This window comes from Oryzias latipes, chromosome 15 (assembly GCF_002234675.1).
Source record: "Oryzias latipes chromosome 15, ASM223467v1".
Taxonomy (NCBI): domain Eukaryota; kingdom Metazoa; phylum Chordata; class Actinopteri; order Beloniformes; family Adrianichthyidae; genus Oryzias; species Oryzias latipes.
The window spans coordinates 26,152,254-26,178,895 of NC_019873.2; the positions used below are offsets into that span (position 1 = coordinate 26,152,254).

A 26,642-nucleotide genomic window follows, 5' to 3' on the forward strand; every position below is an offset into this window, starting at 1 on the left:
CAATTAAATATTACAATTGATTGAACTGATTTTGACTTAATTTTTAAAAAATATGGAAAATTAGCCAGACACCAATATATTTTTAATAATAATAATTTATAATGATAGTAGCAATAATAATATTCATTACATAATTGAAACTTAATAATAACAAATCATTTATTATGTGCAATGTCACATTCTTGAAACATTTATTATTTTGTGAACACACAAAATATTACATACACTCAATAATAATAATAATACACACATTCACACAGCGTTTGTACGTGAATGCGACTCTGACTGTATAGCACTTATTTGGTTTGACAATGTCAACAGCTCTCATACAAAACAATTCAATAGAAATAATCTATTTATAATACTAGATTTTTTTTAATTGGAATAAAAAAAATCAGATGTAAATTTATCCTCAGACCCTAGAACTTGTTATACTAGTTCATTGGGCATGTGGATGTAAAATGTATTAATAAATATAATACAAATAATTATATATATAATTTATTATGAGGATTCATGACATAAAGGTTTCCATAAAGTATGGGCATCAGCCTGTAATGAGGTTTCTACAGTGCACCTGCAATATTATTTTACAAACTTAGACCGATGACAATTTTGTTCATGAATCAGCAATGAAGCCTGGGAGGATGAAAAAAGTATTTTACACAAAATATTTCTGTTCTGCTTGAAATCATGCTTTACATTGGATAGGTAATAAGAGAAAAAAAGGTTTTAAATATTGGTATTAATCAACACCTGTTTGTAAATGTTGGACAATAATCAAATATCATGTAAAACAGATCGAAACGGTAAAGTGAAAACCTTGTTTTTGCTATACAAAGATTTTAAACAAGAAGATTCTCCGTTTTATCACGTTAATTCTAAATATTAGAGATAGTACTGAAATATACACATTTATTTATTTTTTAATTTGCAAACATAGATTTAAAAAAATGTGTGTTTCAGCAAAAATACAAAACTTGGCGGGTAAATTAATTGTGGTTCAACTGATGTTTACATGAAATGAGGTGTAACATTTTGAAATATTTGATCCTTTCTCAGTAATGTTTGCATCTGACAAATCACCCTTTCCCAAGAAGACTTGAAAACTGTTATTACCCACAATCCATCAGGCTTTTGAAACATTTAAAATGGCTTGACATTTGTATATATACACTTATTTAGAATCCTTTTGCATTTCTTTTATTTTTGCTAATTTTATTTATATTATTATTAATATTCTAATTTATTCTATTATATTATATTCTATTTGATATTACTCCACCAGAATTTATAAAAATAGGCCAGTACAGCTGAAAACAGCAACGGAAAAATGTTCTACTCCAGGTCTTGTGCTGATCTGTGCAGTAGGTCATCTCTACCACTAGAGTATACTGTTATACAAAGTATAAAGACACTTCAAAATAGAAAAGTGGTTGTTACATTGCATTTTTAGTATGACAAGCACATTTCTATAATTTAAAAAAAAACAACTACAAACAAACTGCAATTTCATTTTTAGTGGTAAAAAATTAAATCCTTAAACTTGTAAAAATAAATCTAAACAAAAAAAAGGTAAATAGTTATTGTGTTTTTTAGTATTATGTAACAGATTTTGCTGCACAAGCTAATCAACTTAAACACAATAATATTGATGTCAGCTGTTAATAACACAGAACATCTTCACTGGCCCTCTGCAAAACCTCAATCTTACATTTCAGCTTTGACATTAATCCAAGTATGAGTCATTAAAATGCCTCACTGCACTCTAGTGCATTTTGCTGCATAAACTGCATGCGCTCTTCTTAAAGTGTGAGGAAACACTGCTATAAGCTCCAGAATAGAAGGGTGTCCTTACATATTCAAAACAGCCAAGCATCCGCCCACATGTGACTTTTTGGCATATTATGTGTGGGTGATAGAAAGCATCTAATTAAGATGGAACCTTAAACAGCAGTTCTTGTGCTTCAGTCCAGTGAGACCATATTTAACAGGCCAGGATCCAGCAGGTGCTGGTTAAATAGAAGCAGATCAGTACTTGTTGGTCAATTATTGCAAATAAAGATGCACTTTCAGCTGGATGAAGGTAGCTAAATACTTTTGAAGTGCTGCATAATTGAACAATTTTAGTCGAAGAAAATATGTATACATATATTTACTTTCAGCTTCCTGTGATAAGGAACTAATTACCAGCCTGGAATATCTCCTAAAGTCAAGGAAAGCCTTTTATTGAAAGACAAATGTCATGTTTGTGCTCATAAAACTGTTAACGTTTTTTTAATAAACAGCACCAAAGGTTTAAATATCCCACTTATCCACTTTTGCTTGATTCTGTGAATTTATTCTGCTTAAAAAAAAAGGACGTTTTCTACTTTAGTATGATTCATTTTATTTCTGAATGCTGCCTTGGTTTATTTTTAGAAGTTTCAGGCATAGCAGACGGATGTATGGTGGCTGGGATGGAGGAATGGGATATTTTAATCTATTAAGCGCTTTTGCTTCATTCTCAATGTACAACTAAAGTTTTGATGGAACCTGTGCATTAGAGTGCCGCCACAATGCACATCTGCCAGTTTTGGTTACCTCTGCCATTAATATGGAGGCTTTTAAATGTCTTTGGAGTTTAAGCTGAATCAAATAAAACTTTATTAATACAGCAAAAACAAAGTGCTATACATTTTTCAACTTAAAAAGTAAAAACAAGGACTTTTACACACACAAAAACAAACAAACAACCTTTAGGGAAGTGAACACTCTCACCATAAGCAGTGCAGCATCATATGGCACAAATATCTATTAGTGGGACACAAACGCACATGTACTGGTTTGATTTGATAAGTACTTTATTTCTGAATCATCAGGTTTTTCTTTAATATGGCATCTATATGGCTGTAAGGTTGATCAAAATTTACAGGGAACATGCTGAGTTTTACCAAGGACCTAATATAAACACACACTCATGGTTATTGTGCAGTTAAACAAGCAAATGGAAAATCTAAAAAGGTTTGTGTTTCTCCTGGTTGTATCATAGTTGTGAAGGACCCAACAGGCGATGTGTTTGATTGGCATAAAGCGATTTGAATAAACAAACTCAAACATGACAAAATTGTGCCAAAACAAAAACGAACAAGTGTGACCCAATTCAGACTAAAAGAAAGCCATGGACCCAAACACTGATAACTCTCACAACTAACAGAAAGCTCATACAAAAATGGAGAAGCATGTCCTGATAGTAAATCACTGATAAAAAGAGACTTAAAGATCAATGCAAATGATGTTTTTGGTGTTCTTAACATGTTCTTGTCACATTTTTCTTAAGGTGGAGGACTGATATTAGGAAAAATAGCCTAAAATGGCTTTTCTGAGTATATCTCTGATCAAATCAAATGCAGTTTGAAAAAGATTGTAATTGTATTTGTATTTGAAAATGCGCTGGGTGGACCACAAGTTCCCTGCTTCCACTTTTAGACGACTAGATCCATGTACATATTTGTTTTCCTTGTCTGAGATTTAAAAAAAAAAATGCCTAAAAACAGAATAATTATAATTGAAAGACAACTGGGAAAACTTTTACAATAAACCAAAAGATGGTCAGAGTGGGACTTTAAGACAAAAATTCTAGAAAACTGAAATAAAAGAGCAAAAGTCAATTCACAAATAAAAAAACTGAAGCAAAGTCATAGACACAAAGCTGATTAATGAAACAAGCCTAAGACGGTCATTTGTTTCTCACCCTTTTTCATTTTTTTTTTGCACCTCCTCTGTCCACAGAGTGTGTTTGCTCAGCATAGATGGCTGACATGGACAGTTTCTGTGGGGACAGTAAAATTGCGCTTTAAACTGCCAAGTTCCCCATCACCTCTCACAATACACTGACAGCAACACGCTCCAGACTCCACCACCAATGAAGAACTCTTACTCCAAGCATGGTTCCTTCAGGATGACAAGCAGTTTTGCAGGCGGACTTGTCTGAATTATGTCTAGTGTTTTCTAAAAAGAGATGGGGAAAGAAGTCTCCGTTTCAGCTTTGAACCGCTAAAAAAACACTCATCTTCTCTGCTTTTGGTCGACGTTGCCATCACAGGATTTGAAATGGCTGCAGGCAAAATTGATGTGCAAAAATACAGGCGGGCTCATCTGCCTAAATCACACATTGAGCTTCAAAGGAAAACATCATTCTGTCCTGAACCATTCAGGGCTGCAGATTAAATGCAGTAAGCTGGATTGGTCACATGACACAAAAAGTATCAAATATTTGATTCCAAATAGCAAGAAAGAGTGTGAGAAGCAAGGTAAACCTGTTTCTTAAGTTCGATTTTCAGTTCTTCTTATAGTCATGCAAAACCCAAGTACTTAAAGACAGAAAATTGCATTCTGTGCCTCATCGTCTGGGTTGAGTCTCTTTTGCAGCCCTTTTGTCCAAGTTAAAGAGAAAATAGAAGAGTAAATGTGTGAAGTTCTTGGATTTACAATAGAATGATCTAAAGGCCGTGTCACACAGCCACATTTTCTGCATTTTCCACGTATGAAATGTCAGTCTTTTGTGCTCTATGCATGATACACATAATTCCCAAGTGTTTCTTGTGTTTGTCGATGTGCACAGATGTCAATCGAGGGTTTCTACCGACAGACCTTTACATGACTTTGGTTTTTAGCTATTCAAAATTTTTGGTCGGTTGACATTTACGCAATTTATGCGTTTTTTTATGTTATGTTCATATGTTAAGTTTATTGACAAATATTACACAAATCCTAAGCAATTTGGCATGCTTTTAACGAGCTGCATGCACAAATTTGTGGCTTTTACAACCTTTCCACGTACTAACAGTATTTGCTCACCTCAGATGAATGCATGACCCACGAGTTGCTGCAGATAACTGATTTATATAGAGTGAGAACAGGGTTGGCCCTAGGATAGATCCCTGTGGAACTCCACGGGTAATAGGGAGAGATTGTGTGAAAGGCTGCACTTGGTGACGTGTGGCTTGGATGCAGCCGCTCGGCCGTGGAAATCCATTCCATGAAGCTTGGGCTAATCTGAAGGTCATATGATGTTTGGAGCTCTGTGGCAATTGACTGTGCAGAAAGTGGGCGACCTCTTTACACTATCAGCATCCGCGGACCCCTCTCCGTCAGTTTATGTGGCCTACCACTTCCTGGATAAATTGCTGTTGTTTCCAAACTCTTCCATTTTGTTGTGATAGAGCTGACAGTTGACTGTGGAATATTTAGGAGTGAGGAAATTTCACCACTAGATTTGTTGCACATGTGGCCACCTACTACAGTTCCGCGCTGGAATTTGCTGAGCTCCTGAGAGCGGCCCATTCTTTCACTTCTTCCTCTTTCGGCTTCTCCCATCAGGGGTCGCCACAGCGAACAAGTCGCATGGTAAACTTGGCAATGTTTTACGCCGGATGCCCTTCCTGAAGCAACCTTCTCAAACCGGGCTTGGGACCGGCACAGAGGTAGAGCGGCCCATTCTTTCACTAATGTTTGTAAAAACAGTCTGTAGGCCTGAGTGCTTGATTTCATACACCTGTGGCCAGACCGAATGATTAGGACACCTGATTCTGATCTATTGGAGCCAATACTGATTTTTTAAGCCAAAACTTTTGGTAATATAGTGTATGTCTGGCGAAAATTTCATGCATGTACCGCCGATGTGTAACTTTATATCGCTTATTAAACGTACATATAACATTAAGATTACGTAATTGAGTCTCAAATCACTAGTGAATTGCATATGAACATCGCAATAATCTTGCACGGTTTATATTCCACATGGATTTACATGTTCTTTGCCTGATTTTTTCATATTTCAGCTATTTCAATGGGGTTCATTTGTGATACAAACTATATCACGTGAAGACCATAACTTTTCTCACTTTTTCCATGTGTTTTCACGTATGACCAATTTTCATTCATGCAATATGCACAAAATGTAAGTAGTGGCTGTGTGACATGGGGTTAAAGGAGGTCAGTTTTGAAAAAAATGGTTTAAAAAAGCATTGTTTAAAAGGATATGCAGACTGGAGAAAAAACTAAAATGATTTAGATCCTTTGAGTAAGGTCAATTGTAATTTTCAAGTTACATAATTCATGTGAAAACCATGTTTGAGTTGGAAGGCAGGTCCAAATCAAGACAAAAATCAATCTAAAAAGAATCCTTCTTCCTTTTCTATTGTTTTTTTCAATTTTCACTTTACAATATTTGCACGGCATTCCAGTATAGCTTCCACAGCTGTTGATTACTGATCAATTTCCCCCCTTTTTCCCCCTTTTTTCTTGTGTATCTTAATTCCTTACAACCATTCCATGGAGAGCCAGCTCTGCGGGGCTCCTTAAGGATAATGAGAAGTGCTCATGAAGAGCGAGTGATTCCCGAAGCAGTGTTCAGGCTGTAAGGAGAAAATAGCATTGAATAAAGCACCTCCCTTACCTCTCCCTTTGCTTCATCCAGAGGTCTCTCCTTCTTGTTTCGAAGAAAAAAAAACAACTTCAGGATCACATGGTTACATCTTTCGAGTAAATCTGCAAACTACTGATGTGTTTAAGCAGAAAATACTTTCACCTGGTCTTACGGAAAGACCTTTATTTCATGAGATTTATCCAAATACGGATTCTGAGGCTGTGGGGGCCACGAGTGATGGCAAAGTGATGGTACAGTCAGCAGATTTTACATCAGCTGCAGTATCTTTTTTTGTGTATACAGAGCTGCATTAAATATGCGAGTGAGATGGGGAAGCCAGGGAAATCAGCAGAAAGGTCTTTTTTGTTTTTACATTTTACACCTTCTAAATAATGCTATTTCTGGATGCAACATTGGCATGAGCACATTTTGAACTATGAACAAGTAAATCCAGATGTTATTGAGCTTTTCGATTATCTATAGAGTCTCTGTGGACGGGCAGCCTCCTCACTGCGTGCGCCGCACAATGATTTGCAATTCAAAAGCTAATAAACCACTTCCATTTTTAGAAGTTTTTTTTTTCCCTCCCAAAGTGAGGAAAATTTGTCTTTGCTTTATGAGTCAGAAAAGCAGAAAAGCTCTACTGTCTCCTTTTCTCACTCTTCAGTAAATGCAACAACAGTGATTGTTTTTCTGACTGTTTCCTTTATATTGGAAAACAAACGAACAGAAATGGCAAATGAATTGTGGCTTGAAGAACACCTTCGTGCCTGCCCTCACTGGCTGAACAGCGGCTCCAGGCCCTCGCTTTCCCCCTCCGTCCCAGCCATCCTGGCCAGGAGCTGCCTGTGACCAATTCATGAGAAGGATTTTTCATGAATTTGTTCGACTTTTGCTGCTTTTTCGGAATCTGCAAAAGTATGTTTTTTTTTTTGCTTGGCAACAGAGGTTTCTTTTGTGTTAACCAAGCCCACATTCTTAATATGTTCATATAGTATGTTATACTGTTTCATTCAGCTTGAGCCAAGGGTCCGTGTATTACATTTTCCCAATATTCTCGTAAAAAATGTATGAGTAACGGGAAAACGCTACTCTTGTAAGGTCACCACACTAACACCGTTCAAAACCAGCAACTTCTGAAAACAATTCTCCAGAGAAGCTCCCCAACGATGCTGGAGGAGTGTTGACTTCATCAAGTCCCCCAAAAAGAGCTTAAATTTGAGGTACAAAAATTGATTGCTTTAGAAAATTCAAGATGGCAGCAGTTTCCTGAGGGCAAAGGTTAACTTTGGTTGCTGTTGTAGACTTAAGCTGGTGGTGTGTGGGTGACATTTCATGAAGATCGCTTAAACAAAAGGGATCTTTTCCTCAAAGGCGCAGTAAGACAGAAACATTGTGAAAACAATATAAATATATATATATATATATATATATATATATATATATATATATATATATATATATATATATATATGTGTATATATATATATATATATATATATATATATACCTTTACGTGTTTAAAAGGTAAAAATTACTTCATTGCATTACATCTTGGACAACTTACCTTAAAATCAGAAGTAAAAAAACAGCTGATATTTGCATGTCACCTTTGTCATTCACCTCATTTTTTAATAAATTCCACAACTTTTTTTATCTACAATCCCAGGAGGAGCACAATCTCTAAAAGGCACATCAGAAAAAAAGCTAAAACTGTAAAGCTCGAAAACTGACAGGAAGGTCAGTTTAGACCAAATATGTTCCTGTATTTGGATGACGTATGCACAAAAAAACAAAATTGGGATCTTATCTAGATCCTTTTTTTATATGTTGTGCTCTAATATTGACTTAATTCCAGCCAGCTTTCAACATTTTCCCCTTTCAATTATTCATATCTCTCCCAGGGGTAATCATCTATTTGGGTGTTGCTTTAGTTGACGTCTTTGACCCAAAAAGCCAACTGGTACTGAAGAGGATTTTCTGCTCTCAGTATAATGTTTTGTTTGCTTTAATCAGATTATTTTAAAAAGAAGAAAGGCTGAAATAGGCTTAATATCTCCTCCTTGTCTCCGCCGCTGAGTTCTGGTCTCGCCCCCTCGGTTTGATTAGCGTTTGCCTCTTCTTTATCTGAACTGAACTCTGGCTTCTTGCTGTTAGCGGACGTACAATGAAGAAGTTCTGCCGCAGTAAACATTAATCTGTTCTAATCGCTGAATTCTCGACATATGTGTGTTATCTGTTTCCCCTACATCCCTTATCTTCCCCTCTGGGGTTATTGAAAAAGGTTATGGGGTAATGGCCCTGTCATTTGGACTCCTCAGCATATAAATTAGCCATTTCCTGCTGGCTTTTAACCCTTTTAACACCAGCGATGTCGCCGGCGACACCTACATGACACGCGTTTACGCGATCAACGTAAATCCACTGATTCAGACACGGAACAAAGTTGCTTTTCATAAATGCAACACTCTACTAATGTAAAGCACAAAGTCGCTTGAATGAACACTTCGCCACTGTGAAGTGTTGCATGTCAGTACAAGGCTGCTTTTTCTCCACTCCATTGGAATTACGTTATTTGCGTCAACAGTTGAGGAGTAATGGCAGTCGAAATAATGTCAGGGGTTAGATTTCTTGCAGAGTTTCCCTGAAGTCCAGATGAGGTTACACTGAATCCTTCACGCATCATCTCAACATGTTAAAGACCCCCTTCCAATGAAAATTGTGCTTTTGGTGCTCTGAGCATGTATTCGTGGCATTTCCCTGTTGATGGAGGTCATATTTAAAGAAAATTAAGCTTAAAATTGCATCTCTTCACATAAATCGTTGTGAATCAGGGGCAGATGGAAAAACGTAGTTTGAAAAAGATTGTATTTGTTGACGTCGAAAATATGCTGGGCTCTTTGCTCTGCTCCATTCTGATGCATCCACTGACAGACAGATAGATCCATGTGTGTCTTTGTTTCCTTCGTCTGAGCTGGAAGCTTTGGAACAACCCAAAGCTGAATTTCTAATGAATTACCGTCGCTCTGCAGAAAATATGTCCTAGAAAACGACACTTTAAAAAAAGAAATTGTGGATAAAAACGGCATAATCATAATTAAAATACCACTTTAAAGGCTTTGAAGATTGATCAAAAGAGGATTGGAGCAGGACTTTAGGAATGAAAGTCTAGAAAACTGAACTAAAAGAGGCACCTTTCCTAAAGGCAGGGGTTTACGTAGACAAACTCTGAATACATTAACTTTGTTGTCATAAGGTGTTGACTTTTTTTTGGCAAACTTTTAAATTCTATTGTATTAAAAGCTTTGCATCCAAATAAAAACGTCCCCTAGGGATAATTTAAAATTAAATCAGAAATTGCAAATTTAAGAAATACATCTACATTATTATCATGTTTCTCTTGTTTTTATAATGTTATGTTGTCCCAGTCGTCAGACACCATGTTCAGGTTCAGGTAAATCATCCACGGCTGACTTGATTTGTGTTAATGACCTCCAGTGCATTTAAGATTCTGGTTTGCAGGTCATCTGCTTTGTCATCTTGTTGCTTCTCCGTGGGTCTGTCACATTTCAATTTATTCATGAAATGTTTCTGCCACCAATCCTTCATTTTGTGTCCTTCTCCACCTCTTTATGGCGATAAACCTTTAAAAAAAAAGTGTTCTTCCTACACAAGTATAGCAGCGAGACCGTTTGAAGCTTTTTCTTCTTTGGGGGCTTCTGTGCTGATGTAATGCAGCGGAGCGGGACTTGTGTTGTCTGTGACACCGGAGCTCCTGGGGGGCATGCAAACACTTCCACTAATCCAGTTTGGTGTTGGGGCTGAAGAGCACCGACACTCCCCTTTCTCCTGCACACTGAGGCTTCTCTAACATTCACGGAAAGCTGGAAGTTTCCTATTGGTAAAGACGCATCTTTTGAAAAAAGAGTTTTATTCCTTCTCCTTTACTTTAGTGAAAGTAATACTTTGTGAAAAGATTTTTAAAGGGGCACCCTATGATGTCATGGGATAATTGCTGTCATGAATCATTGGTTTATATGCTATAAAGCATAGTTTTCCTGTTTCTCTTTCTTTATTATAGTATCTTCTGCCATTTTTGGTGCTTAATTCCTCCTACAATTTTCACCTATTTCAACCATTCAACTGTTAAAATGTTCAGCTCTTTCAGCTTTTTCCAGCTACGAATTTTGGTCTTTCAAATCCTTGAGCTTTTTACAATATTCCAGGATTTTTTCCCTCCATTGAAATACATGGGGAATCCTTGGTGCAGGAGCTCGCTGGTTCGAGACCCGGCGATGGCATTTTTCACAAAAATATCTTTTTTATTATTGTGCTGTTTTCACTTTTCATATGGTCAACTTTGATCTTTTCTCTTTTTTTGTACCAATAATTAGCCTTTAAGTTTCATTTTCATTCAGCAATATAGCCTTCAACCCTGCATTTTCTTCTGGAAATGCATCTCCTTCTAGTTTTCTTTATATTTAGTTTGTTTTGAAAAAAGCTAGGAGACAGAATGTTAGGAAATTTTGTGATAAGCTACGTTTGTGCAGCGATGACAATCTGCCACTGAAGGAAACACATCTGATGCAGCAGAGACGGGTGACAAAAGACAGCAGGCGAACTCCAAACGTCCACTTTCATGATAAAAAAAAACAAAAATCAAAACAAGAAAAAATAGTGTGGTAGCTTTGTAGATTAAAAAGAACCTTTCCTGCTCTTTAAAAACAGGCCACACTAAAAATGTAACTAAATGAATGGATAGATGAAAAAAAAAAGACCGCAGTGCAGAATACAGTGGGAACATTGCCTAAAGAATGGCAGAGTCTCAGCACTGCAGTGCAAGACACGACTGTGACAGCAGCACAAACCCAGAGGAGCTGCTTCAGCCCACTGCTGGAGCTCTAACTGCAATCCCATCTCCCAGTGGGATCATCTTGCTGTTCACACAGAGAGCAGAGAGGCTTGTTTATTCGCCTGGTAAGCTGAAAAACCTGGAAAAAAAAATACACAGCAGCTTTTATTCTTATTGCCTAAATCATATATTAATTGGAGGTGCCACTGCCTCCAAAATTGTATTTTTCAAAAAATCTTTGGATCAAAGTAAACCAAATCCTGGTTGATCACCTCTGTGATGGAAAACTGCTGTCATTGTGTTGAGTGGATCTGCTTCAGCAGGAAAAACTAGAAACAGACTTTACGTCTACCACATGGACTCCTGCTAACCTCCGTGCAGCGAGATAATGTATGCTGTTTTTCTGCATAATTTGCAGAAATCAGACTCATCTCAATAATGAATGCAATTACAGGTTCTCCTTTCTGCCTTCCATCCTGATTGACCCATTACTAAAGGGGCAAGCTGTTTCTTTCAGAGAGCCATTTCGGTTCTGCTGCGATGGGACTCAAGGGCATTCTGTTAGTACAGATACATTCTGATCGATTCATTAATTCAATCAAAAGCTGGAATTTCTGCTGGAGGACGAATACATTTTCATTTGTTTGTACTCCCAATTATTTGGAAATTAAAGTCTGTTGTGACTTTTGACCCTTGGACAGTTTTTGATGGGAGTTAAGTGGTAAAAAAAACATTTTACTGTTCAGTTGGAGATTTTGTAAAGATAATTAAGGACGTTATTCTAATGTGAATGTTTAAATTTTTTTTTTTATATATTTTAAATAATAAAAATTAAATTAGGGGCAGTTTTTCTTTTTTTACCATGACCAAAACCACCAAATATCCCTTTCAGTTGAGTTATATTAGTTATACTAAAGAATGCATCATTGTTTAGTATGTGTGAACATGCTGAACAATATATAATCTTACTTTGTAAAGAAAAGTCTTTGAGGAGTTTTGACCCATACAAGTGAATCATAAAAATTTAAAATTGTTGAAAGTTTTCTTACTGATCAAAATGTTGTTGAGGGCTTTTTTGGGGACAGTGTTATGTCTTAAATTTATTAATGAAAATAAGATAAAATGAATGAAAAATCCAGGGCTTGCCAGGTTTTCAAAGAAGAAAAACCTAGACGTTGCTACTGAGAAGCAAAATACTAATCATTTTTCAACAACAAAGTTGTGCTCTTTATATTTTATATTCTAATTATTTTACTCCAAATGCAAAATAAAGAGACAACGTAAAGAAAGTAATCTTTTTAGGCTTTTTTTTCTCCCAGAAGTGAACCGTATCAAGGACACTTAAGTCAGTAAATATCCGTGTTTTCTGCAAGATGTTTTGCCTCGTATAGGTTTTATTTTTAATTACATAAATATAAAAGTACAATCATTTGTATAAATGTGCAACTTGCAAACATAATTAATTTGCATACATCAACAGGATGTTACATCAAAATGCAAGCAACATGAGACGCACACCGCGGTTTTGGAAGTTTCTTGATGAGAGCGGAGGCGGCCATACAAGGATGGAGGATTTGCAGACATGAGAAGCAGCTTCCACATGGAGTTCTGGTTTAAACTCTGAATTAAAACCTGCATGGGAAATATTTTTAAATCAATAGGAGCTAAAACAGGCTTATGGTGTGACAAGTTTCGTTCATCCCCCCACAAAAAAAAAAAAAAAATCGGTAATTAAATTTGACTTTGAAAGCGGAGGATTTTTACGTAGCTAGAACAACAAAAAATTGATATTTGCTGCTCAGAACCTGTCAAAAGATGAAATATTAATGGAAAACTTCAAAGAAAATATTGATAGATCTAAGAGTTTTGTTGCCATAGCATTTTTTTATTTTTTTAAATAATTTATTAGTCTATTTTTTGCTGGATTAAATGAGATATTTTAATAGTCCTTTGTTTTTTTCTAGTGCATTCACTAGCAACATTTCTTGAACTGTATCTTAAATTCTGTACTTTTCTTTTCTGAAACATATACGTTAATTACTGGATGACGATATGAACTAAGACATTCGAGATGACTCAGCGGGAAAACCTGCTGTTAAAGCGTGAACGCACCATCAGTCTCATCTCCGCCTCTGTCAGATGAAGAGTCTGGAAACCATTTCAACCATTGCAATCAATGGAGATCAGGTTTGCACTATGCAAAAAGAGTTGTTTGATACGATACACAAGCTCCACACACAAATTATTTCAAAAAGGGAATATTTCTCTGGATGTGCAAGGACAAATGGAAGGCGTTTGACTTGAAGCCGTGCATGCATTTTAGGAGAGGAAAGTAGTTTTTTTTTTCTCTACATACAACAGTTAAGCGTTGGAAAAGTGTGAAGTGAAATATATTTGAATTGACTCAGAAGTGAACTCTCTGTTTGGTTCAGTCTCTTTTTCATTTGAGCTTGGATGATCAAAAATGTTTCATCTGGTCTTTGCTGCAGAGTCATGGATCCAGAGCTGTCGATTTTATGTGTGCGGGGGGAAATCACGACACCCCTTTAACCTTAAGCCTCAGATGAATGCTGAGGCATAAAATCAGTGGGTCCCAACCTTTTCCAGGACTAGTTCAATGCTAGACACTATTTTCACAAACGAGGTTGATTCTTTGTTTTTTTAAGCTTCCAGTTTCCCTAAACTTTTGAGGGGAAATTTTATCTTCATCCTCTGTAACATATCTGCTGCAGATGCTTTACACCTAGTTGTTCACTCGATTTCACGTTTACGGCGGCGTTTTAGGGCCACCAAAAATAAAGTAATATTACGAGATATAAAGTCGTAAATTTACGACTTTAATCTATTAAATTTACGAGATTAAAGTGGAAGTGAGCATCCAGAGCAGCAAGTGAACGCTGTGCAGCAGCAGAGAAGACAGACTGGACTTAGTTGAACAGGTGAGCTGGATGTTTATAAATGTTTGAAAGCTCATTTCTTGGATTTACGGTTTATTAATGTTTTATTCATTGATGGTTGGCTTGCAGGATCTCTGCAGCCCATTGATGAAGCGGTCGGTATCCTTGGAGATGTCCACTTCAAACCTTTCTTCCTGCAACAAAGACAACACCTTTTCCAAGCCTGTATGATGTTTCCGTCCGAAGTGGCCCAGTTTCTGGCATTTTCACAGACTATTTTCATTCCTCTTTGTTGTTTCATGTTGAAACGAGACATTTGATCTGGAAGAGGGGCGTGTGTAACACTGTTTTCTTTCCGCTTTGGTTTTTTTTTGTGTGCATGACAGTTATATGATGTAAGGTGACCAATGGACTTCTGGGTGTGTGAATGATAATGGAAGAATAAAGTAGGGGCCCTCTACACCCAAACGTGTCTCTGAGCTCCTACTTTTACATATAAAACTCCACTTTAAAAACTCTACCCCGGAAAGCTGGCTACGCTGACAACAATTTGATTTTGAGTCCCAAAAAAGGTTCTAAATTTCTTTGTTTTTTAAATCTTTCTGGAAAAAAAGCTTCACAAAACTATCTTTCATCTTCAAACAAGGCTAAGATAAACCGAAAACTTTGGTGTTTTTTCTTGTTATTTTATGACTTTTTTTTGTGCATTCATGACTTTTTTATCGTAAATTTACGTGTTTTAATGTCGTAAATTTACGACTTCTAATGTCGTAAATTTACAACTTTAAAACACCAAAATTTACGAGAAAAAAAGTCATAAATTAAGCCTATGACTTTTAAAGTCATAAATATACGACTTTATTATCGTGATTTTACAGTTATGACTTTTTTCTCGTAAATTTACGACTTTCAAGTTGTAATTAAAAAAAAAATTTGTGTTTTTGTTTGTAAACTGGCCCTTAAACTACGTATAGGAACCATTCAAATGTGATCTAGATTTTCCCATTAACCCATGACTGTCAAAGTGGAAGCTTAAAAATCAGACTGGATAAACACAGAAAAAGCTGTTATTTATTAAATAAAATAATAAACCTGAATACACTGTTTGAGAAACTTTAGTTTTCAGCCAGTTGCTGGATGTTAAGCATTATGAATATAGTCTGTTGGAACAACTGTAACAATAAATCTATATTTAGAGGAAAGACTCCTGGTTTTTGTCTGTGAAATGCAGATTACTTTTATTTTGAAGTAACAGGCTCTTCTTTTGTTTCCTCACTGACAAAAGAGAATTTTTCAAATACTGTTGTTTTTTGCTAACTTGGAGGTTTCACTTTAGCGGTCTGCGCAGACGCTTGAAGAAAGTAGCGGATGGATTTTCAACACCTGACCGAGCGACTTGACATGCGTCAAGAATGAGTCGGATGTGGTGAAGAATCCAGCAGTTTTCCAAAATAAATCGTAGATGATATAAAAAGTAAAACACCGGTCCATGGCCCCGGGGGTCGGAGACCACTGCATAAAAAGATTCAAGAAGGAGGTTGGAAACACAGTGCAGCAGGAAAAACCAGTGGATTGGAAATGTCATTTGGTGCTTCATGCCCATGTAGGAGGTCAAACATCGCAGGACTTTGTCTTGTCTATTTTGCAAAGGCAGTGTGTGATAACTGCACAAGTCCACTCCAGTATAGGAGCTGCTAAAGATAGAAATTGTGGGGAAAACGCTTTTGTGAGTTTGATCGGAAGTCCGATCTGACCCACAGATGTAATTTTCTTGTCTTAAAAGCAAAACTAAAATCTTCTCTTTAGCCTTTTGAGCAAAAACCATGTTCATGTGATCAAAGTTTTTCAGTTTTTCCAGTCCAGAATGCTGAATGTTATGAGACTGTACCCGAAATATTTGAAAGCTAGATGTAGAAAAATAGATTTTAAAGATTACTCTGTTTTTATGTACAGCTATGGCTTCACCATAATGGCATGCAGGGAAAACTAAGATAAGCCTGAAGATTTAACTACCTGAGTCGTTTTCTCGATTCCTTTCAACGAGGCCGGGAGTGAAGGAAATTATTCAAATCAATGTCCATTCTTGTGAAAGTGACATTTGAAGACATTCCATTGCTTTACATATGTACATTAATGGCATGTCTGTTATTCACAGTGTAAATGTGACGAGGGCGAGAGGAGAGGCAGCTGAGATCTGCAGGGAAAGGAAAAGGAGGCGGCGGCGCAGAGATGACAGGGAAGAGGAAGGCAGGTGGAGGGTCGGGGGGGCATGGATGCAGAAAGATGGATGAATGCAGCAGATGAGTTCTTGGCCAAGAATTTACATCGACCGTGACCTCGGCTCCAAAGGGAGTCAATTACCAGCACCTTAACTCTTCATCCCCTCTTTCTCCAGCTTTCTCCTCTTTGCTGCTCCCTCTTCATCACCTCTTTTCATTCCCCACTGCCTGGAAAGTCTAAGCAACGTGAAGCATCACATGGCTTTAGATTACAGAGACAGGAGGACACAGTTACCTGCAATGAGAGCGTTGGTTGTTGCCATTAACTGCACATTTCCACTGACACAAATGGCCTCTGTTGGGATTTTTTGTATGTTTTAAATCCAGAAAAACATGTAAAAACTATCATAAATCACTGCAAGTGAAAAAAAAAGCCTTCAAGGTTTGGTTTTCGCCCTCAGGATCTCAGACTGACTCCACCACTTTCAGTCTGAATTATTGAACATGTTCTACTCCTGGGATTGAACTGGCAGGCAAAGATATGACCCTCCTCAGCTTACATTCTGTCACCAAGAAAAGTTTAGCATGGTTAAAGATTTACGGGCAAAGAAATAAAATGTCAAATGTTTCATTTGGTCTTCACATGGAAAATTGGGCCTCTTACATTTAATTAAACAAATGAACCTTAAGGGGTTTGGAAGGGGTCACTGTCAACAAGTTTGGTAAAATAAAACATTTCTCATAATTTATTTGATAAAATATGTATTTGATGGTCTCGGGAGGTGAAAACCTTTTTTCCAGTTCTGCAGTGTATTGGTTATCGTAGCATTCGTGATACTTTTGAGGTATATCTATGGGTTTTTGTTGCTTTATGAGTTTAGTCTTCATCTTGAGGTAGTCCATTGTCGATTTTGAGGTCTAGTTTTGCATTGTTGTCCATTTAAACAAGATTTTCTTTTGCACCTTTTGCAGTGGGAGACCTTGTGGGTCCATTAAAAGCCCAACGCTTGATCAATCCCCTTCACTGTACTTTATTTTACAAGCAGAACATTTCGTTCTCAGTCTGCAGGATCTCTAGATATTCTCGGAATTTCCATCTTTATCTTTAAGACAACACCCAAAACCTTCTTTTGTGGTAAAGGATGGTGTGGCTGGCCATCAGTTTTGCTGCTGAATGCTTTGTTTTTGGATTTTACATAACAGATTTGAAATCGCTTTCGCCAAACCTCACATCCAGGGACAATTGGAGAGGGTGTTGAGGAAAGTTAAGGTTATTCATGAAAGGTTGTGGTTGAAGAGGTTTGTCTGATTTCCTGTTTTAAAACCCGTTTTGGATGAAACAGGATGTTGTTTTTCTACATCTCCTGTACTGTGGACCTTCCTTCAGTCTATTTCTACCTGTCAATTATTGCAGTCACAAAGTTTTAAGTCTCTTGTCTTCTGCAGACATTTGTGTGTTTGTCCCTGCTATCATAACTTACAAACACATGTCGTTACCAATATTAGAGATTTTGATATTTTCAATCCTCATCCTGTATATCCTGTTGATTTGGAACAAAAAAAAATCTATTTTGTCTTATCACTTTCAAGCTTCAAACTGCTATCTGCTCTAGTGATTTTGTGTTTGTCTTACTGCTGGAATAACTACCTTGTATTCAGATGTTTCTGTTTTTTTCTGTTTTGTCTCCTTCACGTTCTTTCCGACCAATCATAGCAGACGGTTACATTTACTGCCATTCTGTTGGAAGTTCCTTCTTCAAACCTCATTTAAATCTTACTCCTCTTCACTGCTTGCTATGGGAGTGACCCAAAAATGCTACCTGCCGGTCACTTGTAATCCCATTAGTTCACAGATAAAATAATCTGACTTCACTGGAATTTTTTAACCAAATTGGATTTTTTTATATCACAGCTTATAAATTTCAGTTCAGATGTTTTTGCTTTTTGAGTTCCACTAATAGACAACCTTCACGCTTTATACTGAGTTGGAAAAAACAGTGTCCCCTTAAAAAAACCTCATCTTACAATGATTATTTCTTTAAAGCATTTGCAGCTGGAGGAAATTGTTGGGATTCAATTTGATCTGATTATTAATCGTCCACATCTGGAAAAGACATGGAAAAAGATTCAGTTTGCCATAAGTTTCTAAAAATGTTTTTAGCTGTCCGTTTGTGTCTTTATAAGCATGTTTTCTAACAATCACCTCAGAGAGTTTTTGTAGCCTAATGTCTGCATATTTTAAGTGGATTTAGGCCGTTGAATATAAACCTTAAAATGACAAACACTTCTGTCAAAACTCACACTTTTTTGAAGTAACTCTTTAATCTTTCTTCTTTCCGTAAAACTAGTAAAAGTAATCTTGTGTTTAAAATAATCTCTGTGCGTTTGGAAAAGCAATTGGAATTTCTTGGATTCTGCTCTAATTTATCTCCTCCTCTTGTTTATGTTGCCCCAGTAAAGATACTGTTGGTATTTCACAGTTATTCAGCTTCACCAATTATTTATTTGCCCGCCTTAAATGAACAAATAATACATCAAAAGTGCTCAGTTCCGAGGAAGAGAGCCAGGACTTTAAATGAGGAGGGAGAAAAAACTGAACTTTGCCTTTGACTTGAGTCAGTTTTGCTGCTGAAACCTGTGTTTAGTTGATAAGGAGCCCATTTCCTCACATACAAGAAATAGATTTTCCTCCTTCATCTCGTTTTTTTTTTTTCCATCTCAAGAGGAAATGACTCCCGGTGGCCAGCTGGCGTGACACAGGAGAACCACCGAGCACTACAGCCCCGCTGACATCACCACTGTTGCCCCAGAAAGAAAATCAATCAACCAAGGATGGAAAAAGAAAAAAATGGGTTTTGCAGAATCAATGGCAAACATGGTGCATGTGTATGAGAAGTATAATGCATAGAACTGTATGTGCTATATCGTTCAGATAATATATTTGTTTATCAGCATTCAATATGTGCATTCATATAATTGAACAAAATTCAGAGAGAACAACATCTGTGCTGTTTGCTTACCGTGGCTATTTTTTAACTGTCTTTTTTTTTTTTTTTACAGCAAAACGCTTCAGTCATCAAGTCGGATGTTTTTAGCAAACAGTGGGTACCTCTGTTTTTGTTCTGTTTTTCGGGGGTTCAGGCTCATGAAACAAGCAGTTCCCAGGCTTCCTCATCAGTTCTGTCTTCATGTCGTCTCTTTCAAGTAAATTAATCATCCAGAATTAACGATCAGCGCTGCAGGCTTGAAATTCCCATCCAAAGTGGATCAAAAACGTGTCATGCGTAATAAGCTACAGGTTCCTCCTAAGGCCTTGCGTCTTTTCTGCTGTGTCAGGTTAACGATCTCCTATACTTTAGCGTCTACCTTGAGTTACTTGTCTCTGCCAATCTGTTGTTCATGATACCGAGGGCTCCGACCCCTCCAGAGAAGCCGTTGTGGCGCGAGCTGCCACAGACTGTCCTGGGATACCCGTTGGCGGACTCAGATAGCTGCTTCTGCATGATGGCCAGGGACACCTTGTTCGAGGCTGCGAGGTCTTTCATGGAGATCATCTCTCCTGATAATCTCCTCCCCTCATTGTCGCTGTCACAAGGTCCGTCTGAATCGGGCGAGTGGCCCAACCGGGCCTGGCGACTCTTGGAGCCCGGACGGATGGCGTTGCGCCTGCCTAGGAAAGCGTTGGCTTTGTTGCAACGCTGGCAAAACAAGCAGCTCATTTTCTCCAGCATCCAGTTGAGCACCTGCTTAATGACGATAGAAATGACATTGAAGAGTGAGTAGATGCAGCACACGCCCATCAGCATGAAGAAGAAATTGGCCACCCTGTAGACGCTCTGGTACTCATAGGCAGCGCTCTGGCTGCTGACAAAGTCCCCAAAGCCGATGGTGCTGAAGGTGACAAAGCAGAAGTAGAGCGAGTCCAAGTACAGCCAGCCCTCCACAGGACTGTACATGGCTGACGCACAGCAGGAGATGGTGATGGCGGACAGGCCCAGAATCAGCATCACGTGATACACGGAGGGCTTCCATCCCGGCAGAGAGTAGGCAGAGAAGTCATGGCGGATACCTGGTGGGAGCAGACCACTGTTCCTGATTCTCCTCTCCCTGACGGCCTTCATCACCACAGCCAGAAGCGTGATGATTCTCTCCAGGAAGAGGTTAAAGAAGAGGATGGTGGCAGCGCAGCCAAGAAGTCCATAAAAGATAAGGAACACTTTCCCTGGAACTGTCACAGGAGTCGTCATCCCAAAACCTGCGGAGACAGAAAAAAAAAAAAATCAAAGTTAGTCTCATAACTTGAGCCAACAGGATGTCCTTCCTCTGCAGTCTGAGACTAGAGCTGGGTACCCGAACTCTGTGCCAAGATAGTATCGGTAAAAAAACGGAACCCACCCCCGGATTTTGGGGCTATTTGAACTCTCTACTTGAACTTTGGAACATCGCCTGTGACGCCCAAATCATGCTGCCTCCAGCCCGCCAAGTCGCACCTAGAGCTTAAAACAGGGCGCACCACCGCACAAATCGATGTCTGGTGTAAACAAAGCTTTAGAGCAACGCGTACAACGCTCCAAAAAAGACTTGAAATACGTGTTTCCTTTAGCATGTGTGACAACTTCAATGCAGCGTTGAAGTGGAGGCTGTCAGGAAAACGTGAAATAAAGCATCTTAGTCACTTTTGAGCGCTCTCCTTTACCCTGTGATGCTTTTTAAGGACTGGTTTGAGCATCATTTAAATCAAATCAAATCAAATCAAACTTTATTTATAAAGCACTTTTCATATATAAATATAACACAAAGTGCTTTACATTAAAACACAACAAAATATAAAAACAAGCATTGACGATTTAAAAATAAATAAAATAAAAATAAATAAATAAATGGGGCCCCCCTCCCCGTACCTAGCCCCCCACTCCTTTCACACCTCCCACCCCCTAAGTCAGGGGTCGGGAACCTTTTTGGCCAAGAGAGCCATAAATGCCACATATTTTGAAATGTAATTTCGAAAGAGCCATACAATAATGTAGCGTCTCTTTCCCACACTGAGGCACTGAGACTTAACCTCTTTTAAGGTTCTTTATTTTGGTTACTGCAGACCGCAACAAACGCCGTACAATTAATTCAGCAACTCCTGAATCTCTCCCGCCGAGACGAGAGCGCTTCTCCCAACTTTATATTCCCCTGCTCCCGCTGCAGCCCTCCCATTTCCCTTATTCGGCCCATAGCTGAACCCCATTGGTCCAAACTACCTAACAACAGGCTGAGCGACAGAACTGAGAGCCAATCAGATCTCTGCTTGACGCGTTCAATGAACTCCAGAACTTTTAACACGGCCCAACAGCCATCCAACTCAGTCCGCGACAATTTGTTTAAAACTAAATATACAAATGAATGTGTGCATTTGATTTAATTTCAACATTTTTAAAGTACAATAAGTCTGTAGATTCTTTTTAATAACATTGTTATTCTGTTGCTAATAAATGATGAGTATTTCTCATGGTAGTTGTTCTGCTGATGGTCTAGTCTGGTTGATACGTGGTGAGTTTCTGCTTCATGCAGGCGTTGAGACTTTAAACGTGATCGTAGGTATGAATGTTCTGTAGATGTGAGAAAGACTGCTCACATGCAGACGGGGAGCCAAACACACACTCACACGCCACAGTGAGTGACAGGCAGCGGGTTTTACGTTTTTATAATCCCTGCGCGATTCACCTGCTGCCTGTCCCCACAACCCCTCACCCCCACCCTCTGCTTTCTCCCTCACACATCCCGTCCCCGCATCTGCGCGCTCTTTCTCAGAGACGGGAGCGCGCAGTTTTAGGCACGTCAATTCACAAGTTTCCAGCTGGTACAAACTCTGTGAAATAATAGATAATAGTAACTGATAGCGCTGGTGCAGATTTCTCTCTCTAAGCACTGTTACTACTGCGCGCCTCTGGCATCGCATCGCGCCCGAGAAGGACTGGTCTAATGAAAAAAAAAAACTATAATTAAAGATTTGTCTGCGAGCCACATGTGACCATCAAAAGAGCCATATATGGCTCGCGAGCCATAGGTTCCCGACCCCTGCCCTAAGTGATGGCAAAGGACAATGAGAAATAGGCTGAGCACAAAAAGAGGATGCTGGAAACGCTAATAATTGGAACCTCCCCCTCCGTGAACAGCCGCATAGACAGCCAAATGCAGCTTCACAGGCGGGGACCGCTCCACCACAGCTAAGTGGTGATGCAGGTCCCCATCTAGAGCTGCAGTGGCTGAACAGCAGCCGACCCAGAAGGAGGGGTTCCAGCTGAGGAAGCACCGGAAATAAAAATGAATAAAAATGAGAATAAACAAGTAAAAATATTGATAAAAACAATAAAACATTAAAATAAGGTAAATTAAAATAACGCGTTAAAATCAGATTCAAGTTCATAAAACAAGATAAAATGGATAGATAAATAAATAAAATAAAAAGTACATATAATAAATAAATAACTGAATAAATACATAAAAGTAGTAAAAAATTAGCTAAAAGCCAGGTTAAAAAGATAGGTCTTGAGCCTTTTCTTAAAAGCATTAATGCTCTCTGCGGCTCTCAGGTCCTCCGGCAGACTGTTCCACAAACGGGGGCCATAGTGCTGAAACGCAGCCTCTCCATAGGTTTTAGTTTTTACAGTTGGAATGGTTAACAGACCAGTGCCAGAGGATCTCAGGGTCCGCGAGGGTTCATACTTTACTAAAAGATCTGATAAATAAGAAGGCGCAAGACCGTTAAGACATTTAAAAACTGTTAAAAGTATCTTAAAATCAATCCTGAAGCATATGGGGAGCCAATGCAGGGATTTCAAAATTGGGGTGATGTGAGCTCGCCTCCTGGTCTTTGTAAGAACTCGTGCAGCAGAGTTCTGGAGAAGCTGAAGGTTCCTAATGTTGGTTTTTGGAAGACCAGAAAGCAGGGCGTTACAATAATCAACTTTACTCATGATAAAAGCATGCATTAGCATCTCCATATTAGCAAGAGAGAGTAGTGGGCGGACTCTAGCCAGATTTTTGAGATGATAAAAACCAGTTTTAACCACCTGTTTTATATGGGGGATAAAAGTTAGCTTAGAGTCAAAAATAACACCCAGGTTTCTGACTGTTTCTGAATGACCTAATGAAAGTTCCTGTGGCTTCAGAAACTGTTTCTCCCTCTTGGCTTCAGGACAGATAACTAAAATTTCCGTTTTGTCCTGGTTGAGCTGCAGAAAATTATTTGCCATCCATAATTTTACATCTAAAATACAGTTAAAAAGTGCTTCTATTGGTCTTGTGTCATCAGGAGACATAGCTATATACAGCTGGGTATCATCAGCATAGCTATGAAAGCTGATGTTGTGGCTTCTGATGACATTCCCCAGAGGAAGCATGTAAATGTTAAAAAGCAAGGGGCCAAGGATGGAACCTTGAGGCACACCACAATTAATTTTATGGACCCCAGAGAAGTGTGTGTCCATGCTTACCATAAAGTTTCTCTCCATGAGATACGATTCCTACCACTTGAGAACAGTCCCTGAAAGGCCAAGACTTTGAAGTCTGTTTACAAGGATCAGGTAATCAACAGTATCAAAAGCTGCGCTTAGATCTAGTAGAACTAGTACTGAGATCTGACCTGAATCCAAGGCACATCTGACATCATTAACGATTTTTAACAAGGCTGTCTCTGTGCTGTGGTTCGTCCTAAAGCCAGACTGGTTTATCTCAAAAATGTTGTTTTGAGAGAGAAACTCATTCAGCTGAATAAAAACAAGTTTTTCTAAAACCTTAATTAAAAATGGCAAGTTGGACACAGGTCTGTAGTTATTAAAAATTGAAGGGTCTGAATTAGTTTTCTTGAGTAACGGTTTCACCACTGCCGTTTTAAAGGCAGCAGGAAAGATACCCGTCTGTAGAGAGGAGTTCATGATATTTAAAATCTCACTCTCAAAAGACCCGTAAAAGGATTTAAAAAGTGATGTAGGGATGGGATCTAAAAAACAAGTTGTTGGATTAACTTGGGAGAAAACTCGACCAAGTGTTGCAGCTTCAACCAGGTCAAAACTGTCCAGTGCTTCCTCAGGTAACATCAAGCCAACATAACCAATAGAGAGGCTTTTCTGTTCTTTTATGATGTTAGATCTGACAGAATCGATCTTGCTCCTGAAGTGGTCTGCAAAGTCCTCACACAATGAGGACTTTGCAGACCATGCTAAAAAAAATGCTAAAAATGCTTTTTATAAGATAATTTTTTAGGCACTGGAAGCCTTTTAAAAGGTTCTTGTTCGGCACTGGGTAGAGTCCAAATGGTACCCGTTCCTATCTGAGACATGGAAGCCATGTGAGCAAGTAAGCCAAACTCCAATCTAAATGACTTCCTTTTAAATGAGGGTTAAATTGTGCTCTGAAACACTTTTCTCCATATTTGGAAGTAATGGAAAAAAAGAGGATTAAGTGGAGTGCCCACAAATGATGTGCTGGAAATCTGCAATAATAAAAAATGAAAGTGAGTTTTGAATTGGAGCATGAATGTATGCCAACTCATTTAAATGGGACAAAGTGACTGTGGTGCATAAAAAAAACGATTTGTGTTTTAAATTGAGCTTCATAATTAGAAAGAAAGAAAGCTGTCAAATTACTGAGCAGGAGCCACATTAATCCAGTTAAACATGTATCTACTGAAGATCTAGGAGCAAATAATTTTCAGCTCAAATCTTAAAAAAATGCTTTTTATAAGCTAATTTTCAATTAATATTATCACATTTGTTTCTTATGTATGTTTTTCAATGATTAACGTTTAATCAGCCAATATCACAGTATGGGATGATTAGAAATATTAATCCTGCAAGGTTTCATGTCTCTACATTTTATAATATAACACAGTTAAGGGGGGGGGGGGGGGGGGGGTATGTGAAAAATAAAAGTGTCAGGAATGAGCTGAGTAGGTTTTCTTTCTCATCTCAGCTACGTGGTTCGATTGCCTGACCTGTTATCTCACTTTAACTCAGGAGTTGGAGCCGAGGAAGCAGCAGATTGGAGGAAAATTAGAAACGTTTTCCTGCCTCTGCAGTATCCTGCAGGGGAGCTCCTCACTCTCAGGGAGTTTCAGGTGGATCAGCATATTATAGCTGATCTGCTGCTCATTCATATTGATGCAGATCTGGATAAAACAGTTGATTGTGTGTTTGAGGCCTAAGTTGCTTCCTTCACCAAAAGGAAACACTTAACAGTTAAAAATTTTATATTTAAAGTACCTGTGTCATGCCAAATCAACTTTTTGAGCTTTTAAGTGTATTATGCTAAGTTTTTACAAATAAAAAAACACCAAAGCTGTAATTTGATCCATTCACCCATTTCTGATAATTCCCATAAATCCTGCGCTCTGAGCACCAGCCCCTCCCAACACACAAAAACAAGTGAGGAACTGACCCTTCCAGGAAGAGTCTGTGCTGCCAGCTCCGCCCCCAGGATGACACACCCACTTTCTCAGTGGAGCTAGCGATGATCGTCAAAAAACGCTTTCCTCTTGTATACACATTATGCACATCCATCTTTGCAAAAGTTTGTGTGTTTTCGTGAGCGAAACGCAGACACACTGCCGAGGCCGACTCAAGGATAATGTCATGAAATGGGCGGCACCCACGAGGAGCGACAGGCGGTGCCTCAGAGATCGAGTCGTCTTATTTCGCTCCATTTAAATGCATTTACTTGCAGACATATAGATCCGTGTACGTCTTTGTTTTCCTCGTTTGAGCTGGAATCTGGCTCTAAACTGGATGGCTCCAATGATGCTCTTCATTTTTGTTGCACCGCTAATGTTAAATCGGGGGTACGAACGGCTGTAAGTTAGAGGGAGAGCTCTCAGTTATGGGTGATGGGAAGAGGGGTGGGGTTGCTCCTCACCAATGGTCCAATTCACAACTAAGAGGTTCATTTCTAATGAAGTACTGTCGCCCAGCAGAAACTATGTCCTATAAAATGACACAGGCCTTTGGAATTTCAATAAAAACGGCATAATCATAATTTAAAAACGCTAAACACTGGGAATGCTTTTAAAATACATCAAAAAGACGATCGGAGTGGAACTTGAAGGATTGAAACTTTTTCTTGACTTTCTTTGCAGCAAAGAATCTCTCTGGTGATTAAAAAAAAAGAATGACATAAAACTTTACTCACACATTGTCCTACATTTGCAAAGTCGTAATTCGTTTTAAAGATAAATGACTTGTAGGATCAGATATATTCAACAAAAAACTGCATTGACATTT

At 38.4% G+C, this 26,642-nt stretch overlaps 1 protein-coding gene across 1 annotated transcript in view; it reads right to left on the minus strand.

Moving 5' to 3' along the window:
* Positions 1-12,642: 12,642 nt before the first annotated feature.
* kcnk12 (potassium two pore domain channel subfamily K member 12) overlaps positions 12,643-26,642 on the minus strand; it is a 35,004-nt gene continuing 21,004 nt past the window's right edge. Inside the window, exon 2 of the mRNA XM_023963573.1 lies at positions 12,643-20,632. Within this exon, the coding sequence (XP_023819341.1) occupies positions 19,740-20,632 (893 nt within the window). The 3' untranslated portion in view covers positions 12,643-19,739. The remainder of the gene's footprint in view (positions 20,633-26,642) is intronic.